The 21,333-nt window shown below is 41.1% G+C and overlaps 1 protein-coding gene across 8 annotated transcripts in view; it reads left to right on the top strand.

Annotated features, from left to right (window-relative positions):
* SYN2 (synapsin II) overlaps window positions 1-21,333 on the top strand; it is a 442,912-nt gene that overhangs the window by 132,974 nt on the left and 288,605 nt on the right. Inside the window, exon 1 of one of the 8 annotated variants that reach the window (XM_073352283.1) lies at window positions 1,462-1,502. The exons of the other annotated variants lie outside the window; for them this stretch is intronic. Within the exon in view, the coding sequence (XP_073208384.1) occupies window positions 1,477-1,502 (26 nt within the window). The 5' untranslated portion in view covers window positions 1,462-1,476. Of the gene's footprint in view, window positions 1-1,461; window positions 1,503-21,333 lie in introns of those variants that run through there. 8 annotated transcript variants of the gene reach the window in all.

The following is a 21,333-nucleotide window of genomic DNA, read 5'->3' as shown; positions in this document are numbered from 1 at the left end:
GTTAATCCCACCACTGTGCCACCATGTCACGGTTCCTCCCCCACTCTGAACTCTAGGGTACAGATGTGGGGACCTGCATGAAAAACCTCCTAAGCTTATCTTTACCAGCTTAGGTCAAAACTTCCCCAAGGTACAAAATATTACCCCCGTTATCCTTGGACTGGCCGCTACCACCACCAAACTAATACTGGTTACTGGGGAAGAGCTGTTTGGACGCGTCCTTCCCCCCAAAATACTTCCCAAAACCTTGCACCCCACTTCCTGGACAAGGTTTGGTAAAAAGCCTCACCAATTTGCCTAGGTGACTACAGACCCAGACCCTTGGATCTTAAGAACAATGAACAATCCTCCCAACACTTGCACCCCCCCTTTCCTGGGAAATGTTGGATAAAAAGCCTCACCAATTTGCATAGGTGACCACAGACCCAAACCCTTGGATCTGAGAACAATGAAAAAGCATTCAGTGTTTTACAAGAAGACTTTTAATAAAAAATAGAAGTAAATAGAAATAAAGAAATCCCCCCTGTAAAATCAGGATGGAAGATATCTTACAGGGTAATTAGATTCAAAAACATAGAGAACCCCTCTAGGCAAAACCTTAAGTTACAAAAAAGATACACAGACAGAAATAGTTATTCTATTCAGCACAATTCTTTTCTCAGCCATTTAAAGAAATCATAATCTAACACATACCTAGCTAGATTACTTACTAAAAGTTCTAAGACTCCATTCCTGTTCTGTCCCCGGCCAAGACGACTACAGACAGACCCAGACCCTTTGTTTCTCTCCCTCCTCCCAGCTTTTGAAAGTATCTTGTCTCCTCATTGGTCATTTTGGTCAGGTGCCAGCGAGGTTACCTTTAGCTTCTTAACCCTTTACAGGTGAGAGGAGCTTTCCCCTGGCCAGGAGGGATTTCAAAGGGGTTTACCCTTCCCTTTATATTTATGACACTCACTATATTTTTATTGGAAAAATAAAGCACAATCAGCTAAGTACTACTAACAAACCCTTCAAATCCTTAATGCAATTCAGTAATTCCATTCAGTTCTTCATTGGCTGATGTCATGTGGCAGCCCACAGGAAATCTATGCCTATTGAATATACAGAGCCGAGCTACAAAGAGTGGCAGGAACATCGCTATTTGGAATAACAATCCCCGGGGAACAGGGAAAATGGGATGGTTGGAAACTCTCTTCCTGTCTCTCAGTAGCTCTTAATATTAATTTGAAAATAATTCCATGTAGTACCTTTCCAGATAAAATGAAAAGTGTAGGCATTAGGTCTTCAGCCAACAGAAGGTGGTGTGTGCTTTCTGGTTAATACCCTTCCAAGTTCTCCGTTTTCATCTTCTTTCTTCCCTCAAGTTCTCCCCCTTTGGGTCTCCTCTGAATTCTATCCCTTCTTCTCTGCCTCCTCCGCTGGTCTGTGAGGAGCTTTAACTGTTTCCCATGTATCTGATCCCTTCTGTGGTGGTGGATGGAAGCACAAAGCCGGCAGAACAGGTAAGAGAAGCTAGTCCTGCTAATGTTAGGCCAGGGGTCCTTCTCAGTTCTTTCTCCCAGGAAAGAGGCAGCTCAGTGGAATATGAGACAGGAAAAAAAAAAGGACAGTCTGAGTCAAATCAAGACAGTTAGGGAGTATCCTCCTTTTTGCTGAAAGCTCCCTTCCTCATGGCTGAAAATAAACAGATTTCTAATATAGATTAAGTAAAAAAAAAAAATAAAACAAACCTTCAATCAGGATTTAATAGTCTGCCATTCTCCTGAGGAAGACCTTCCAGCCTGTTTTGCAATCTGATCCCCTTTTTGTTCCATGAGAAGGCAGAATAACCTCACAGCAGTTCAGAGGAATTTCTGTAGGGAGTGAAGTATTTTATATGTATAGTAACAGCACTGCACAGAAAGTTCAGAAGAGATCTGAGAGAATTCATTTATTCGGCCATGATTGACAAATCAAACTACCTCCATCATGTTGCAGTCCTCCATACCAATAATTAGGAGGCAAAAATAAATACTGTGCTCCTAGGATAGCCGACTGCTTAAATTTCTTGCAATTCAACAAGACTTAGAGAGAGATGCAATTCCTAATATGTTTAATCTCTGCTGTGCATTAAATAGAATACGAGAAAAAATATTTGAGATCAGAATACCAGACTTGCTCGGCACTGCTATTTTCCTAAGGGATTTTTATTTTTCCAGGTTTCGAAATACATTATATAAATGTGTACTGTGTGCACGTGTGTCCATAGAGATATCCACATACACTAGCAGTATTTATAAATACTTCTACTGGATCCTGGTTTAATTCTTCCTTTTAGAATAGATATCAAATTAGATATCAAATTACTGATATATTTTAGTCATCATGAACATATGTTTTTACTGAGAAAAAAGTACTTAATGTCTTTATTTTTGATCAACCTTTTCTACGCTGTATTTACACAGCTTAAAACTTGAAATACAGAGCATGAGTAAATTTTTAATAAAATAGAAGTCTGGAAAAATATGGCAGTCTGTGGCTCTTGACCAGTGTTGAGTGGCTGGGGCATTATTAGCAGAAAGGTATTTTTCTGCAGTGAAAGGTTCCTTACAGTCTGTTTCTAAAACTAATACTGCTTAGTACTCGATCCTAATAAAATAGAGGCTTAGTCATTGCTTACTCACAGCTCTGGCAGCTCTATAGTAAAAATTATACAAATGATAAAATTAGATATTTACTCCGACACTTTCAAAATCCTGTACAGGGGTTTTGCTGTGATATTTGCAGAAATCATGTGGTTTGTAAAACTCTGTGCAACAGAAATGTATGAGGATTGAGATGTGTTTTAATATGCAAGAACATAAATTCAGAAACCATCTCTTATTTATTTCATCAGAGCCTTACTGAGATCTTTTTTGTTCAGGTGGAACTGCATATTTTTTACTATAATGTATAGTCAATGATTGATTTGGTCAACCTTTTCTAAACTTTGTAACAAAGAGGTCAAACTGGGGAGCTCTCACACTCGCACGTGGAATGCTGGCTTGGATTGCCCTCAAAACACGAAGAAGGAAGAGGGCAGAATACATGGTTGAAATAGCAAAGCTGATGAAAATAGTTTTAAATTGGAGACATGAACCAACAAAGTTGTAATATCATAACATGCCTTTTTGCAGTGGCTTTAAAGGCATTGACAGACTTATTTTATTTTTATGTTTTAAATCCCTGTGAAGCGGTGGTGGCACAGGGATGTTGCCATGTAGACCTAGAGCTCCAGGCATCCCTCATGTGGAACTAAAAGGTGCATGTGACTGTTAGGATAAAAACCAACCTAATATAAAGCTGTGCATAAATTATGCTTGGAGAAACAATGAAAAATCATTAGCAGATACAATTTCATATTGCTTATGGAGCAAAAGATATATCTAGGGCATGACCTGTTTTTGCAGATGTGTAGGATGTTCCAACTGCAAATGGCAAAATGAAATGATTGATTAAAACACATTACTGAACCTCATGTTAAGCTTTGTTGGTAAATAGGCTGAGCCACAATCATTCTTTGTAAGTATAGTGGGAAACTTAAAATGTATTAAAAGTATAACGGAACCTATGATTCAATATGCAGCTGTCTAGACCACTAACCACAAGGTTGACGTATGGTGGTGATTGGATAATGCTAGACGTGTAATTAATCCAGTCCTGCTTAAAATTGGGCCCAGCAGGCCTGTGAGCCTGCATCTATCCTCTCCCAGGTGAGTGGCCTAACCACCAAGTTATTGGTTGTTCTGGGGTGATCTGCGTCTCTCTCACTTTGTTCAGAAATTCCATCCTGAATCTGTGCTGGCTGGAAATCAAACAAATTATGATTGTTGTTAAATTGTATAGTGGGACAAAAAAAACAAGTTGAAAACCAATTCTGAGTGTTTTTTAGGCCATAGAGTAAATTTCTGCAACATTATTTAACTTATTAATTATGCTCGTATTTCAGAGTAGGCCTCATGAAGTTCTATAAACACAACTTTTATTATTCAAATTTGTAATATGTGCAAGGGAGATCAAAATTATTAACTGTGTTTCTTAAGGAGTACAACTTTTACAGCAAAACGGTAGATAAAACATTACAACTAAAATAAATTAAAAGTTACCGTAAACTAAAGGTCTGAAAAATGTACCGTCCTAAGTAGCTACCTGGAGCCATGAAAGTTGCAATTAATATTTTAGACACTATATACAATTATTAAATCAGTACATTAAACAAACTATGAACATTTAAGCAGATACTAAATGTAGTGTTAGAAAATAATGTCTTATGAGGCAGGAAATAGTTAAAGAATAACAAGAACCATTTTCCAATGTGAAATAATAAATTAAATTAAATTAGTTTTACAGATTCTGAGTGTTTTCACTGACAGTTATTTTAATGCCCTCCCCCCTCCCAAAGCAACATTCATCATATATGACCTATAGCTTGATGAGGAAATGCAAATATATTGTTTGTATAACCTTGTCTACAGACTTGGTAGATAAAGAAACAACTCCCTTTGTTTAGGTAGCAAGGCTAAAATCATGGAAATAAAAGTTTTATATGCAAGTTTTAAACTTCTTTTCACTGTGGACATGGTAAAGAAAAGTATTGTGTTCTTTCTTCCACCAGGCTGCCTCATTCTTATTTGGTATTTTGGTATAAGATTTTGGTATAAGGAAAGAGAGATGAGAGAGACATTGTGTGTTATAGAGTTACAGAGCTTACTGTTAAAATGTCCACAATTTACTAGCAGATTCTGAGATTTCTCAGAATCACCTTGCGTTAAGAAATACAGTGGCATCTCAGGTAAAGGCTTGTAAAAGCGATGTCCACCATATGCAGTAAAAGTCAGAAACTGAATTAATATGTACACTGCGAGCTGGCTGCAAATCAAACAAATTGTGAAAGCATGTGCCACCAGTAGATAAGGATAAATAGCCAGTTCTTTAGCTGCGAGACTTTCTTCAGGCTGTGGAATAAATATGGGGCTGCATTACCTAACACATTAATTGTTTCATTTTTAGCATTTTTCACAGGTCAGCATAGAAACACCGCATTTGCAAATTCTTAAGTATCTTGTTTGGGGACCTCAATAGGAGGTAAGAATTGTGGTATTTCAGAGCTTAGTTTTAACAGGAAATGTTAATTTGCCTTTTATGCGATATGGTCCTGATTCAGGAAAGCATGTAAGCCATTGCTTAAGTGCTCTCTTGTGTCTGGACCTGCATATGCTAAATTATAACTAGTAAGTTAAACTGCTTTAACACCCCTTTTTCAAAATAGGGTCAATGTAATGGGGCACAAAGAGGTGCCTCTTTCCAGTAGTCTATGGCTAGATGTTGTCTGCAGTTAGATGGGGGAAGGCCTGGTGTCCATGAAAAGAGATTGGAACAAGACTGTAGGTCGGTTATGCGCGCGTGCACATACACAAATTCATTGCAAAGAGCACATATATAACAAATCCAATTAACCTAATTAGAGATGAAAGCTAAAGAAGAATATAAAGTAAATGTAGCACTGAGCCTCATGCAGAGTTATAGAATGGCTCACAATAGGTTGCCTGTTCTCGTGCCTTGCCCCTAATGAGGGCCTGCCATTTGTTCTTCAGTTCAAATATTGTATTCATTGTGCAGAGAAACAACAAGGAGTCTGGTGTCACCTTAAAGACTAACAGATTTATTTGGGCATAAGCTTTTGTGGGTAAAAAACCCACTTCTTCAGATGCATGGAGTAAAAATTTATTCTTATGCCCAAATAAATCTGTTAGTCTTTAAGGTGCCACTGGACTTCCTGTTGTTTTTGTGGATACAGACTAACACGGCTACCCCCTGATAATTGTGCAGAGAGAAAACACTTTCTCCTGAGGTGCAAAACCTGAGGTAAAGCTCCTAATATTGTCATTAAAACAGTTCTCCATTATTCATCTGTCTTCCACTTCCATTTTGCATAGAGCCACAGCCAGTTCCTCCCAGCAGAAATCATTCCATTAAGAGTTCATTAGAAGGATATTTATGTAGTTAAACTGCCATTAATTAGTTTTCTCCCTGATCCCACTTATTAAGGCCATGTCTACACTACAGACCTTACAGCGGCACAGCTGTACCGATACAGCTGTGCCCCTGTAAGATCCCCCATGGAGCTCCTCTATGCCGGCAGGTGAGAGCTCTCCTGCTGGCATAATTAAGCCACCCCCAATGAGTGGCGGTAGCTATGTCAGCAGGAGAGCATCTCCCGCCGGCATAGCACAGTCCACATTGGCACTTTTTTTGGTGAAACTTATGTTGGTCAGGGAGGTGTTTTTTCACACCCCTGACCGACATAAGTTTTACTGACAAAAGTGCTACTGTATACATAGCTTTAGTTTGAAGTATTATTGAGGGTGGATCATTGGTAGAATAGCATCTCCCCAGATCACTGTTAATACTCAGTTGCAAGAGAGGGAAAACAAAACAATATACATTTATTATTGCATGCTAACATTCATGTCTATAGGCTAATTTATCTATAATATAAATAAGCAGGAGTCCAAGGAAATACAGGTTATCATGGCAATGCACCTCTCCTGCAGAAAGGATGTGCCTTATTTGCAAGTATTCTTTCTTCCCACCTCCTCTGAACTTTATTCCCTCTGGTAATTCTTTCCACACCCTCCCACCCCAACAACAACTTTGACTGCCCTATGACTGGAGGTTAAAAATGAAACGACTTCTCCTGTTCCCCTAAAACACTCGTATGCATCCGATGAAGTGAGCTGTAGTTCACAAAAGCTTATGCTCAAATAAATTGGTTAGTCTCTAAGGTGCCACAAGTACTCCTTTTCTTTTTCCTTCTCTAAGAGTTCTCTGCCTCTAATTAACTAGACAGTGAGAAAGTGGAGCTGATTGGCCTCTTCCTCTTCCCCTCTCATTAATTTAAACTTTTGCCTGTGTCTTCTGGAGCCTATCACTTTCTTTCGCTGGTAGAGTGTGTGCCTCTTGAGGTCTTTGCAGAATGAGGTCCCCCTATTGGTCCGCTCGGTCCCCCTCACGGAGGGTGGAGGGGAGAAATTTCAGAAGAGTGAACTGAATCCTACAGGGTAGACTGAGGAGAGTCTACCCCAAGTTATGGGTTGTATGGTGGGAGCCCTCTAACTTCCACACTAGATCCATTTAAATGACTGGTACATGAGAGTTGCATGAGACAGTGCAGATAGCTCTGGATAATACTCTCCATTTTTAAGTGTATAAAGTTGTGGCCTGCCCTCTGGCTGTTTTCATTCACCTGCATTTCCTGATCAATGGATTTATTTACATTTTTTCCCAAATACATTTTTATAGAATATTTCTTTGATTTTCTTATATGAAATGTAAATATTTTATGTGTAATATATTTTCAGTGATGTACAAATAATATTTGAATTGGGAAGTAATATCAATATAATTAGTGCTTTCTTGCTGGCTGTGCCAATAGTTTCCTTATTGTAATTCCAAGGCAGAGATATGAGGTTTATTAAAAATAAACATCAAGGCAAAGCCAGTAACTTATTTTTATAGTAAAATATATTCAGAGCATTTGATTCCAAATTTCTAAAATATTTCACTAAATAACTGCATATTATAAGATTGTTGGTGCAAAAGAATGGCAATTGCTAAGTGCCATTATTGATTAACTGAATAATAATTGGCTTAGAGTTTTAATGCCTCCTTGATCTGTAAAAGTACTTTAAATTATACTGTGGTGAATTTACAAGAGACATATATTTTTGTTACTTATATCAGTGGGAAAATATCATCCTTTTAGTAACTGAATTGCTTGTTTTTGATTTCTAAGTACAGTTGGAGTAAACCACATAAAATAAGTAATGCTATTTGTTCATATTTTGTTGTAGAAATTCATTCATGAAGCCACAATGGAATTTTGCCTTAGCAGCAAAAACAAAGCTTTTATCTAATTTTGCTGTCTCTTTTCTAAAAGACAGATTCCCTTAAGATGATTTCTTGTTTGTTTAGTCCATAAATGGTTCAGTTCTGGGTCCAGGTTTTAGCACGGTAGACCTGTTTGACATCTGAATATCAGTGATATTAGATTTCAAAGGGAAAGTAAGAAAGTGATCTACAGTAAAAAGCTACTGGTTGATTAAAAGCCTAAATCCACAGTACTTCATGCTTCATGTTCTCTGTGTATATAAAATCTCCCCACTGTATTTTCCACTGCATGCATCCGATGAAGTGAGCTGTAGCTTATGAAAGCTTATGCTCAGATAAACTGCCTTCAGAGTTTGGTCGGGACCCCTACAGTTACAAACCATAAAATTTCAGATTTAAATACCTGAAATCATGAAATTTACGATTTTAAAAATCCTATGACTGTGAAATTGACCAAAATGGACCATGAATTTGGTAGGGCCCTACTAATGATGAATCTGGGCTCCTACAGTCAAGGATGCCTCTAAACAGAAGGACCATTGCAACTTAAGATGTGCTGGAGTCCCATCCTCCCATTGTGATGTGATACCTGCCTTCCATAGATGGCGCAGCCTCAGCCAGCCTTCTCCTACCTGCTTGATGTGGTCTGTTCCCATCAGGCTGTTGCAGCCCAACAATTTACCTTTTTGGCAAGAGTCTGTGGCCCACAATTGAGACGGGAGAGAACTCAAGAAAAATCAAGCGAAACCCCACTGCAGCAGACGGGAGCTGTTGCTAGGCAAGCAGTCCAGTGGAGGGAGCAGCATTTTGACTGGGACAGACTGATGCTCTGTATAGTTTAAAGTAAATTTAATTTAAATGGGTAATCTGGGACCTGACAAAGCCCCCAGTTGTGTGTGCAGCTGTGAAGTGTACTAGAAGCTGCATTTAATTAACTTCTGCTTTATTTGTTTAACAGACACTGAACTTCTGATAAACAAGCTAGTTATATGTCCTAGCTGCTTGGCGGCAGCTTCAGTCGCAACCCTTAATTGGGTAAGTTCTGTTGGTCACAAAAGAGGCAGGGGGAGGCTCCTTGTGCCCAGTCACCTTTGTTCATCCACTCAAGGACAGGTCACAACCTAGTCCTAAAAGTTTTTTCTGTCTTTGTTTCAATGTCTGTTGTACAGACCCTCATTGCAGAATGTGGGTGGATCTACTTCTTCACTAATACACCACACTGTGCAGTAGGTATTTTAGGGGACTTAGATCTTTCTTATTTATTATTTATCTGACAGTAGAACCCCTGGGCCTAGAGGATCCAATTGAAAATCAGGCACTTTTTCTATAGGCTCTATACAAAGATCTAAAGAATGAGAGGAGGCTTATAAAAAAAATAAAAAGAACCAGAGAAGCTAATGTTGAAGAAAGTAATTACAGCAGGGGATACTGTAATTTATCCTACACAGAATTGTTTAACTCTTTTATTGCTTATTCTCTGTATGTTTTGGTTACTTGTCTGTATTTGAAAAAGGCACTGGGAGACAGTGCGATGTACCTGGACCTATGTGGGAAGGTCTACACCAGCCTGTCCCCCTCCCAAAATTACTCACCATTGCTACCACCAGTGCAGCTTCACTGGTGCTTGTAATGTGGAAGTACTAAAACAGGCCATTTTAAAGTGTCATGACTCTGTTCAGAGCAGGTCTTGATAATGGTGATTAAACTGTCTTTGGTTACTGGGCTTTTGTCTCCATTTCACTCCAACTTCTAATATCACCAGGGCGGGAGTAGGAAATTGTAAGAAAATAATTTAGTGTAGCCAAAGCCTGATTTAATGTTTTCTACTGCAGAGCGGCCATGTAACAAAACGAGTTCAAACAATGGCCTCATTTAAAATTCACATACTGAATATTTACACCTTGTTTTAAAATAAGCTCCAATCTTTAAAGTTCATTTATTATCATAAGAATACTCAAGTTCTCATTTTGTGTTTAGACCCTAATAAAGAGAAGAGCTGTGCATGACTCTTATGTAACTTCAGCAAATTTGTACCAGCTTGAAGCATGATCTTGAAAGTTAAGTCTTAGAATCATGGAAATATAGGGCTGGAAGTGACTTTGAGAAGTCATCAAGTCCAGCCCCCCGTGCTGTGGCAGGACCAACTAAACCTAGTCCATCCCTGACAGGTGTTTGCCCAAGCTGTTTTTAAAAACTTCCAATGATGGGGATTCCACAGCTTCCCTTGGAAGCCTTTCCAGAGCTTTCTTTAAGAGGCATCTTCAGTTTGTTAGTTTATTTATAGGTTTTTGTGGTAGCCATTAGACACCTTACAAAATGTAAAACATAGCACATGTGTAAGATTGGAACAGGTATTGCTAAAATCCCCATGTGACTCTGTGAGCATTTTTATTGTTCTAAAGTTTACTGAGACAGTTTAACAGTAGCTATCAGTCAAAAGAGGCTCTAGTAGGAAGTTGTTTTCTGTACTATAGCATTTTCTTTGCGTGGAAGCTAGAAAATCTGGCTACAGAGATTTGAGAGATGCTTTTCAGCAGCAGCATTTAGTTTCTCAGGAAAATTCATAGCTCCTTGCTCAGGGCTCCCACAGCTGCCAGAAGGATCAGGACCCGCTGTGGATCTCCTAAAGACTACAGGGTGTGGGGTCCAAACTGAGGCATATTCCACCGGGGATGGGCGAGGCGAACTGCAGCTCAAGGCAATGAGGTGATATGAGCTATCAACTAAAGTGTGAGCTATGATGGGAAGGCGAGTTCAGCACCTGCATAGATTTGGTAGGATTGCCACCGTTTGTACTGGAGGTTTGTAGCATAGTAATACCCTAGGGGAACTCACTGAGTTTCACCATAGCAGCCAGTGCTAGGCAGTAGCCTCCTATTCCCCAGCTGTTACTGTCTGAGAGCATTCCACATCCACCAGTTAAAAATATTTAATATTACTTCCCCCAGTGAAGGAGCGTGACATCAGCAGCATTATGCTTCAGCAGGAACAGCAGTGATTGTGCAGGGCAGCAGGTGCGCTCAGCTGCGCACTTGGATAAAAAATGAGCAGGGCACAGCATGGTGCTGGCAGCAGGATTTGAATATATACCATATGCCTGTGCACTTCCCAGTCGGAGCTGAGGTGCTTTTACAGAGCAGAAGCAGAGAAAACTAAACCCAGGCTAAGTTAAAGAGTTTGGTTTGTTTCTGTATGCCTGCCTGCCTGACACTTGCTTTTGCTGTCCCTCGTCCAACATTAAGCACTAAACATCAGACTGAGAGCTCCCCCATCTACTCCCTGTGCCAAAACACAATGTGATATTTTAGAAAGAGACCTTTTAGTAGTTTTTATAGGGACAGTGAGATTTTTTTCCCTTCTCCAGGAAACACTAATAGGGGAATAGCAAGGGACTGCAAGAAGTTCCTGAAATGTGATAGCAAATTGGCTGTCTCATAAGTCACATGACTGTTGTTATTACTAATAATTATGTTTATTAGGACCCTATTGGACTAGGCACTGAACAAACAGAGATTAGGAGATGGTCCCTACTCTGAAGTGCTTATAGTCTAAATAGACAAGACAGATGCCGTGCAGGGAAGGGGTAGAATACACGAGCAGAGCGAACTATGGGATGGTGGCAAAAACAATTTGGTGGTGGTGGGAATGGCTGGGTTTTACCTAGGAGGGGATTTGCTGAAGGGAAGGTAGGAAGGGGGCAAGGGCAGGGAAAGGTGTGAAATGAAGCTGAGTGAGAGGTTTGGAGCAAACAGCCAATCAGCACAGGGCGGTGAAAATCTAGTCAAAACTTCTCTAAACATCCTACTTGAGTGGTTTCTACTTTTTCTGATGGAGTTTCTGGCTGACCCCTCTCTACAGTTTTTTCCAAAGGCCCCATGGAGGCTAGGTACGGAGGCACCACTTGGATCCTTGTGCCCCCAATATGTGTGGGCGGATCTCCTCTGCACAATGGCGGGCTGACTGAGTACCATTTTACCCTCTCTTTCCCTCCCCACCCACCCAAATCCCTGCTTTGGCTGCTTCTGCTCCTACTGGCAGGAGTCTCTAGCTGGTGGTTCTTCGCAGTTATTCTCCAAGGCCAAATGTACTTAATGAATATCTTGCTGACAACTTAATCCCTCTGATTGGTTGGAATGCTCTCTTGAGGTTGAGTTGCTTTTCATAAAAATTCTGCTGCATATGTCCTGTATTTCTGTTGCGGATTACGGCAAATGCTGTATTTATTTCACCAACTCTGTTGCCTTTCCCTCATTGCAAAAGCAAGTGGAAGTTTAAAACATGTTTACTTCAATAAATTAGGTAGCTATATTTCATGATTTTTTTCACATTAGTGTTGCTAAAATATTCCCTTTATTTGAAAGCTAGTACTACAAAATTGTGTAATTATGCAATTATCAAGCGAGTACTTAAAGCAGTGAAAATGTGCTGTCTTAGAACAAGAAAAAATGTATTAAGGAAGAGTACAATTGAGTCAATAAGGAGAAAGGGACCTATTTTATAAACTGCTCGACTGCATTAAATTTATTTTCATGTTTACATAACCTACAACAGAGCATTCAAGGTGTTTTTTATAACACTTGCTATTTGATATCTGGCAACCTGATTTTCAGACTGTGCCTCCATTTTTGTCGGTGAAGTTTCGCCTTGCCATGAATTGCTAGGGTTTATAAGTACTTATTTGAACATGGGCTTTCTAGTTTAGTTTTAAAAGATCTCTATTTTTAAATCTTTTCATGGATGATGATTGGAATTAGCATTGCTGCGTTTAGGGTGTGATTCCCAGATGGAGGAGACAGATTCATGCTAACACAAGCAGCAGAAGGGCTAGCCTCACTGAGTATGTGCCTATGGCCTTGGACACATCCATACTTGGAGTGGCTAGTCCCTCCTGCTGATCACACTGCCTGTGGCTACATTCTATTTTTAGCATAAAGTTTGATCTGAGCTAGTGTGTGTCTGTCTCCTTGAGCTGGAAATCACACTCCCGGATCCAAGTGTAGACAGATTCTTAGAAAGCATTTCTCGTGCAAGTACCTGCTCTTACTTTAAATCTTCTGGTGGTGAGGAAAAACTCAGTTATGTTGACAAAGGCATATGGGTACATATGATACAATGTCCGACTTAAGGAACTTGTGGGGAAATGCTGACTCACTCAGACATTAAATCAAGTGGGTCTCTGTAATTCTGGGACAGACAAAAGCTGAGTAGCTCTTGAAAGAAGAATCATAAGTTTGAATGTCTTAGGCCTGGTTTACACTACGAGTTTGTCGGATTTAGCAGCGTTTAATTGAATTAACCCTGCACCCGTCCACACAATGAAGCCATTTTTTTTTTTACATAAAGGGCTCTTAAAACTGATTTCTATACTCCTCCCCAACAAGGGGATTAGCGCTGAAATCGACATCGCCTTTTCGAATTAGGGTTAGTGTGGACACAATTCGAAGGTATTGGCCTCCGGGAGCTATCCCACAGTGCACCATTGTGACCGCTCTGGACAGCACTCTGAACTTGGATGCACTGGCCAGGTGTACAGGAAAAGCCCCGGGAACTTTAGAATCTCATTTCCTGTTTGGCCAGGCGAGCTCATCAGCACAGGTGACTATGCAGTCCCAGAATTGAAAAAGAGCTCCAGCATGGACTGAACGGGAGGTACTGGATCTGATCACTGTATGGGGAGGGGAATCCGTGCGATCAGAACTACATTCCAAAAGACGAAATGCCAAAACATTTAAAAAAATCTCAGAGGCCATGAGAGACAGAGGCTACATCAGGGACCCAACACAGTGCCTCATGAAACTTAAGGAGTTCAGACAAGCGTACCAGAAAACCAAAGAATCAAACGGACGCTCGAGGACAGAGCCCCAGACATGCCACTTCTACGCTGAGCTGCATGCAATTCCTACTGTCCATGGACTCCGATGATGGGGTACTCTCCGCCATGCCTGAAGATTTTGTGGATGGGGAAGATGATGAGGAGGATGACAAGCTTGAGGAAAGCACACAGCACAATGTTCTCCCCGACAGCCAGGATCTTTTTATCACCCTGACTGAAATACCCTCCCAGCCCAGCGAAGCCGGAGAAGGGACCTCTGGTGAGTGTACCTTTTAAATATAGTACATGTTATAAAAGCAAGTGTTTTTTAATGATTAAGTAGCCCTGAGGACTTGGGATGCATTCGTGTCCAGTACAGCTACTGGAAAAGTCTGTTAACATGTCTGGGGATGGAGCGGAAATCCTCCAGGGACATCTCCATGAAGTTTTCCTGGAGGTACTCTAAAAGCCTTTGCAGAAGGGTTCTGGGGAGAGCAGCCTTATTCCATTCTCCATGGTAGGACGGAATTACCACACCATGCTATTAACAAGTAATCTGGTATCATTGCATGACAAAGCTTGTCAGCGTATGGTCCCAGTGTTTGCTGGCATTCAAGCAACATCCGTTCTTTATCTCTCTGTGTTATCCTCAGGAGAGTGATATCATTCATGGTAACCTGGTCGAAATAGGGGAATTTAATTAAGGGGACATTCAGAGGTGGCCGTTCCTACTGGGCTGTTTGCCTGTAGCTGAAAAGAAATCCTCCCTGCAGTTAGGCACGCAGTGGCGGGGGGCATTGGTGCTGAGCTGTTTGTGTTTGGCTAGCAGGGATCTTCCCTGATACCAGCCACGCGATGGGGGGAGGGGTAAAGCGATCATCCAAGAGAATTGGATGCCGGGGTGGGGTTAATTTGGTTTCTGCTGCTGCATGTTAACAGGAAAACAGCACTAAATGGCCAACTCAAAGTGCTTTGCTTGGTATGGAAGAGGAGGGCGCTGCTTTTTTGAAGGTTGCAGAAGCCGAAAGACTATGACATACCATGGCCGCCTGCAGGCCGAATTCTGTTGCCTGGCCCTGCGTGTGTGATCTCTAACACCAAAGCTGCAGGTATTCAATATAAGATGCAAAATGCGACCTTGTACCAAAATCACATGTGCTATGTAATGTGAATAGTGTTGTTCACCGTGAAAGAGTATACCCATTGTTCTGTAAAACGTATCTTTTTAAATACTTCATTCCCTTTTTTTCCTCCAGCAGCTGCAAATGTTTCAAGCCTCCCTTCTCCGTCCCAAAGGGTATCTCGGATAAGGTGGCGAAAAAAACGCACGAGCGATGAAATGTTCTCTGAGCTCATGCAGTTGTCCGGCACTGACAGAGCTCAGCAGAATGTGTGGAGGGACACAACAGCAGAGTACAGGAAAGTGGCCGATGAACGTGAGGAGGGGTGGCGGCAGGAAGATCAGAGGAGGTATGAGGCAGTGCTGGGGCTACTGCGGGATCAAACGGACATGCTCCGGCGTCTGGTGGAGGTTCATGAATGGCAGCAGGATCACAGACTGCCGCTGCAGCCCCTGTTTAACTGCCCTCCCCCCTCCCTGCACTTAGGATGGAAGAATCCAATGCACCACTACAGACTAGGGACCGAATGGCTAGGCAGCAGTTCTGCAGAGAAGTACCTGGAGGTGACAGTGGATGAGAAGCTGGATATGAGTCAACAGTGTGCCCTTGTTGCCAAGAAGACCAATGGCATTTTGGGATGTATAAGTAGGGGCATTGCTAGCAGATCGAGGAACGTGATCGTTCCGCTCTATTGGACATTGGTGAGGCCTCATCTGGAGTACTGTGTCCAGTTTTGGGCCCCACACTACAAGAAGAATGTGGAAAAATTGGAGAGAGTCCAGCAAAGGGCAACAAAAATGATTAGGGGTCTGGAACACATGATTTATGAGGAGAGGCTGAGGGAACTGGGATTGTTTAGTCTGCGGAAGAGAAGAATGAGGGGGGATTTGATAGTTGCTTTTAACTACCTGAAAGGTGGATCCAAAGAGGATGGATCTATTCTCAGTGATAGCAGATGACAGGACAAGAAGTAATGGTCTCAAGTAGCAGTGGGGGAGATTTAGGTTGGATATTAGGAAAAACTTTTTCAGTAGGAGGGTGGTGAAACACTGGAATACCTTACCTAGGGAGGTGGTGGAATCCCCTTCCTTAGAAGTTTTTAAGGTCAGGCTTGACAAAGCCATTGCTGGGATGATTTAGTTGGGGATTGGTCCTGCTCTGGGCAAGGGGTTGGACTAGATGACCTCCAGAAGTCCCTTCCAACTCTGATATTCTATGATTCCCTTCTACCGTCCTCCCACACCCCACCTGGGCTACCTTGTGAGTTATCTCCCTATTTTTATAATCAATTAATAAAGAATACATGGTTTTTAAATGATAGTGACTTTATTTCCTTTGCAAGCAAGCTGTGATCGAAGTGGGGAGGGCAGGTGGCTTACAGGGAGTTTAGAGGCAACCAAGGGGGTGGGTTTTCATCAAGGAGAAACAAACAGAAGTGTCACACGGTACCCTGGCCAGTCATGAAATTGATTTCAGAGCTTCTCTGTTTCACAGCCCTTCCTGCTGTGCTCTTCTAACCGCCCTGGTGTCTGGCTGCGTGTATTCAGCGGCCAGATGATTTGCTTCAACCTCCCACCTGCCATAAACGTCTCCCCCTTACTCTCACAGAGATTGTGGAGCACACTGCAAGCATCAATACCAATGGGAATATTGGTGTCGCTGAGGTCTGAGCGAGTCAGTAAACTCTGCCAGTGACCCTTTAAACGTCCAAATGCACACTCTACCACCCTTCTGCACTTGCTCAGCCTATAGTTGAACAGCTCCTGACTACTGTCCAGGGTGCCTGTGTACGGCTTTATGAGCCAGGGCATTAAGGGGTAGGCTGGGTCCCCAAGGATAACTATAGGCATTTCAACATCCCCAACAGTTATTTTCTGGTCTGGGAATAAAGTCCCTTCCTGCAGCCGTTTAAATAGACCAGAGTTCCTGAAGACACGAGCGTCATGAACCTTTCCCGGCCATCCCACTTTGATGTTGGTGAAACGTCCCTTGTGATCCACCAGTGCTTGCAGCACCATTGAAAAGTACCCCTTGTGGTTTATGTGCTGGCTGCTCTGGTGGTCCGGTCCCAAGATAGGGATATGCGTTCCGTCTATAGCCCCACCAAAGTTAGGGAATCCCATTGCAGCAAAGCCATCTACAATGACCTGCACATTTCCCAGAGTCACTACCTTTGATAGCAGCAACTCAATGATTGCATTGGCTACTTGCATCACAGCAACCTCCGCAGTAGATTTGCCCACTCCAAATTGATTCCTGACTGACCGGTAGCTGTCTGGCGTTGCAAGCTTCCATAGGGTTATTGCCACTTGCTTGTGAACTGTGTGTGCTGCTCTCATCTTTGTATTCTTGCGCTTCAGGGCAGGGGAAAGCAAGTCACAAAGTTCCATGAAAGTGCCCTTACGCATGCTAAAGTTTCGGAGCCACTGGGAATCATCCCAAACCTGCAACACTATGCGGTCCCACCACTCTTTGCTTGTTTCCCGTGCCCAGAATCCGCATTCCATGGCATAAGCCTGCTCCAGTAACACCATGACCTCCAAATTGTGGGAGAACATGGTTTTAGAGAAAAGTGTGTTCATGTCTTCATCACTGCGCTGCCGTTGCCTCCTTGCCTGGTTTTTCAGGTGCTGGTTCTGCATAAACTGCACAATAATGTGTGAGGTGTTTACAATGGTCATAACTGCTGTAGTGAGCTGAATGGGCTCCATGCTTGCTGTGCTATGGCGTCTGCTCAGGCAATCCAGGGAAAAGGGCACGAAATGATTGTCTGCTGTTGCTTTTATGTAGGGAGGGAGGATAGACTGACAACATTTACCCATAACCGCCCGTGACAAATTTTTGGCCCCATTGGGCATTGGGAGCTCAGACCAGAATTCCAGTGGGGAGTGCGGGAACGGTGGGATAGCTACCCACAGTGCACCGCTCAGAATGTCAATGCTTGCCACGGTACTGTGGACACACACCGCCGAATTAATGTACTTAGTGTGGATGCATGCACTCGACTTTATACAATCTGTTCCCAAAAATCGACTTCTGTAAAATTGGAGTACTTTCATCGTGTAGACATGGCCTTAGATTAATAATACTTAAGTTTGGGATAAACTGCAAAGATTTTGTAAGTATTTTATTCTCAATTACCGATATGTACTCTGTTACTTCTTTCTTAAAATAGACTGGGGAATGGCCTTGGGTTTTTTAATTAAAAATTTAATACATGAACACTAAACAAGAAACTAAAAGAGACTGTTAGCATGTGATATTTGAATGATTTGAAGATATGAAGTTTTAATGAATGATTTTTCAGAAGCACCTAGGAGCACAAGTTCCATCAGCCTCCTATGTCACTTAAGCACTTTTTTGAAAATTCTACCCTCAACCTTAAATCAATTTTCAGCTTTTATGGCCAGATTCACTACTATGTTCCGGCTGCCTTATGCCAGCAGCTAGAGCATTCAGAGCAATTAAACTAGATTTGCAGTAGGGTTGATTGTAAAATTTCCACTGAAACGGTTTTCAATGTAAAACTGACCAATTAAATGTATTTTTTCACTAAAAGTGTTTGCTTTCCATAGAAAAATGAATGCCTGAAAACTGAAATATAAAAACCAAAATATTTCAGTTTGGATATGCTCCTTCTGTGCCTCCTGGGAGCTGTAATTCAGTTCCTCATTTCCCCATTCTGCTCTGTGGGCTAGACTCCATTGTTGGAGTGCATCTCCCTTTATACACCACAAACGGGCTCCCATGATGCACAGCTCTCTCCTCTTGGTGATGGGAGGCAGCTGCACCACAGGAGATGTCGATCAACCAGTAAGCCCAGCCTGTAGTGGAGAATGGGAGCATGAAGCACCTGAACAACAACTCTGATAAGGCACCATACGTTATGGAGTTTGACCCGAATAGTTCAGTATTTGAATTTTTGTTGAAAAAAACCATTTTTTCTACATTTTCCATCACAGGGGTGGGACATTTTCCAACTAGCTCAGTTTTCCCTTCCTCCTGCCTGCCAAAAAATTCCCGCCTCTTGCACTACATATTACCTTCCATACTAATCTTGTTTCCCCATCCCTTTTGCACCTTCTGTGTTCCCCTTTACATACAAGTGTGTGCGCACGCGCACACACACCTATGCATCAGTTTCCCCATCCCCTGTTTTCCTGATTGTATTGGGCTAAAGCAATGAGTCGCTTTTAAGAAATATTTAGGATTCATGGACATTTTGCAGTTATGAAAACTAATGGCAAAGTTTATTTTTCAGAAAAGGTTGATGCATAAAATTTTCACCTTCAAAGCAGCTCATTAAGAATTGCAGTATTTTCAAAATGGCCATTGTTTCCCATTGCTCTCAGTGAGAGGGAAATCAAGCTGTCCATAGAGAAGTTGGTAGGCCCCATTCTTGTCAGGAGGCAGAGAGGAAAACACTTAAGGCTTGTCTACACAGTCCATTACTCCACGCCAATAGTGTGTAAATTCTAGTCTGCAATAGTGTGTAATAAACTAACTGGCCTGTGTGGTCCCTGCTGACGTGCACTACAAGTTCCCTAGTGTGTGCTGATGTAGTTCTGACACAAAGAGTACTATGTTAATGCTCGCTAGGGAACTTTTAATTTACGCCAGCAGGGTCCACAAGTTAGTGCACAACACGATAACATGAACTAGAATTGACACCCCTCTAGTGTGGACTAAAGAAACATGTAGACAAGTCCCTGGTACCTTTTGAGAACAATGGGAGATGGCAGCTGTTTTGCAAAATGGAAGTTCTCCATGGAATCTTCTATATAAAATTATTCTTCAACCACTATGGACAAAGAAACTTTGTTATGAAGGATTATGGGGTAAAATGGTAATTAATCCTTTTTAAAAAAAAAAAACCCTTATGTACAAGACTTCAGTAAATTTTAACAACTTAAAAGTTTGAAGAGTCTGTGTTACTCCATTATTGAGATAATAGGGAAGAAAAGAGTTTGATACCAGATGCTTAATTTCTTAAAAGACCCATTTTTAATTAATTTTAACTTCTAAACCCATTAATGGATTTACTGTATACTCTCAGAAAAATCACTCTATATTCAGAGAGTATGTGTTCGAATTTTGCAGAAGATGTACTATGTTTTCATGTATAACAAAAAGATTTTATTCTTTTTTTAAGTGGAAAATTTATCTTATCTTTAATGACACTGACTAAACTGGAGCTTACATAAAACGCATTTCTCCAAAAACTAACTTTGACTAAAATTATTTTTAAAATCAATAATAACTGATGCATCTAAAAATGTACTTTGACTAAATTTATTTATAAAAACAAAAGCACTTTACACATTTTATACTTGATTCAGCATTGTGTGTCTGATTTCCCATATACTTCTACCCTATTTGTCAGACATAAAGAAAATGAACCCATTGTTACTGTCAGTCTGTACTTCACCAACATGCTATTGTTAAATTAAGTTTGGATGTTTTTCTAAAAGATCTGCTCTAGGAATTATTTTGGGGAAGTTCTATGGCCTATGGTATACGGGAGGTCAGACTAGATGATCACTATGAGCCCTTCTGGCCTTGGAATCTGTGACTCTACAGGCAGCTCCTGAATGGAGTTATTGTGAGTGAGACTTGCCATCTGGAACTTTACCTATTGAATGAATGGGGGCTAGCTGGAGAGGGCCAATGTCTTTGGTACCATACAGCTTACATTTAAGTTAGCACAGAAAAAATTAAAAATGTACCTTTTGGGAAGCCTTTTTGTGTGTCATTGATGTCATTTTTAACCAGGGCAGAGGCAGTTCTGCTAAAAATTCAGACTTGCATGAATATAGCAGCATCACATAACCTGAGGCACACAATCATGGCTGAGAACATTTTTAAAAATTATAATTATAATGCTTCTGGAAACTGGGAATAATTGAAGGGTACTAATGCCTTTAAAAGAGAAAACAGTATAATAACTTGTTGCTTTAGGGAAATAGGAGAGAATAAAATGCAAAACCTCTTAGAAAACACATTAGAGAGATGCAGTAGAAAGAGTATATACTATTAGTCTGAAGGAGATTAATAAGAATACACTAGTACGCCAAAAAGAAGATAAATGAAATGAAGAGTTAAACAGCTGTGGATAATTATTTAAACAAATAAAGGATTCAGGCAAAGGGAAAAGATGTGGACCTAGCTGCTGCTGTTCTAAAATGGCATATTGTATGCACAATATATTTAAGACTCTGTGACACTAATAGGCAGAGAGGGAGAGTAATATTCAGATTGCTAATAGTAATCTATATCATGAACTACTCAAGGTATCACTAGAGAAACTTTCCTCCTGCTTCTCTCTCCTGTAATGACGAGGGCTGGTAGGAAGCTATACATTTCTTACATTCTCTGTAACATGCAGATACATTATTTAATCTCATGAGCTGTGACAACGGCAAAGCTAACAGCAACACTCTGTGAGCATTTTAGGTGATGTCTAAGCTGTAATTAAAAACCTGCAGCTGGTGC

The sequence above is a fragment of the Lepidochelys kempii genome, chromosome 7 (genome assembly GCF_965140265.1).
Source record: "Lepidochelys kempii isolate rLepKem1 chromosome 7, rLepKem1.hap2, whole genome shotgun sequence".
Taxonomy (NCBI): Eukaryota; Metazoa; Chordata; order Testudines; family Cheloniidae; genus Lepidochelys; species Lepidochelys kempii.
Note: the sequence above shows the minus strand (reverse complement) of the source record. Positions and strands in the feature narration are given on the sequence as shown.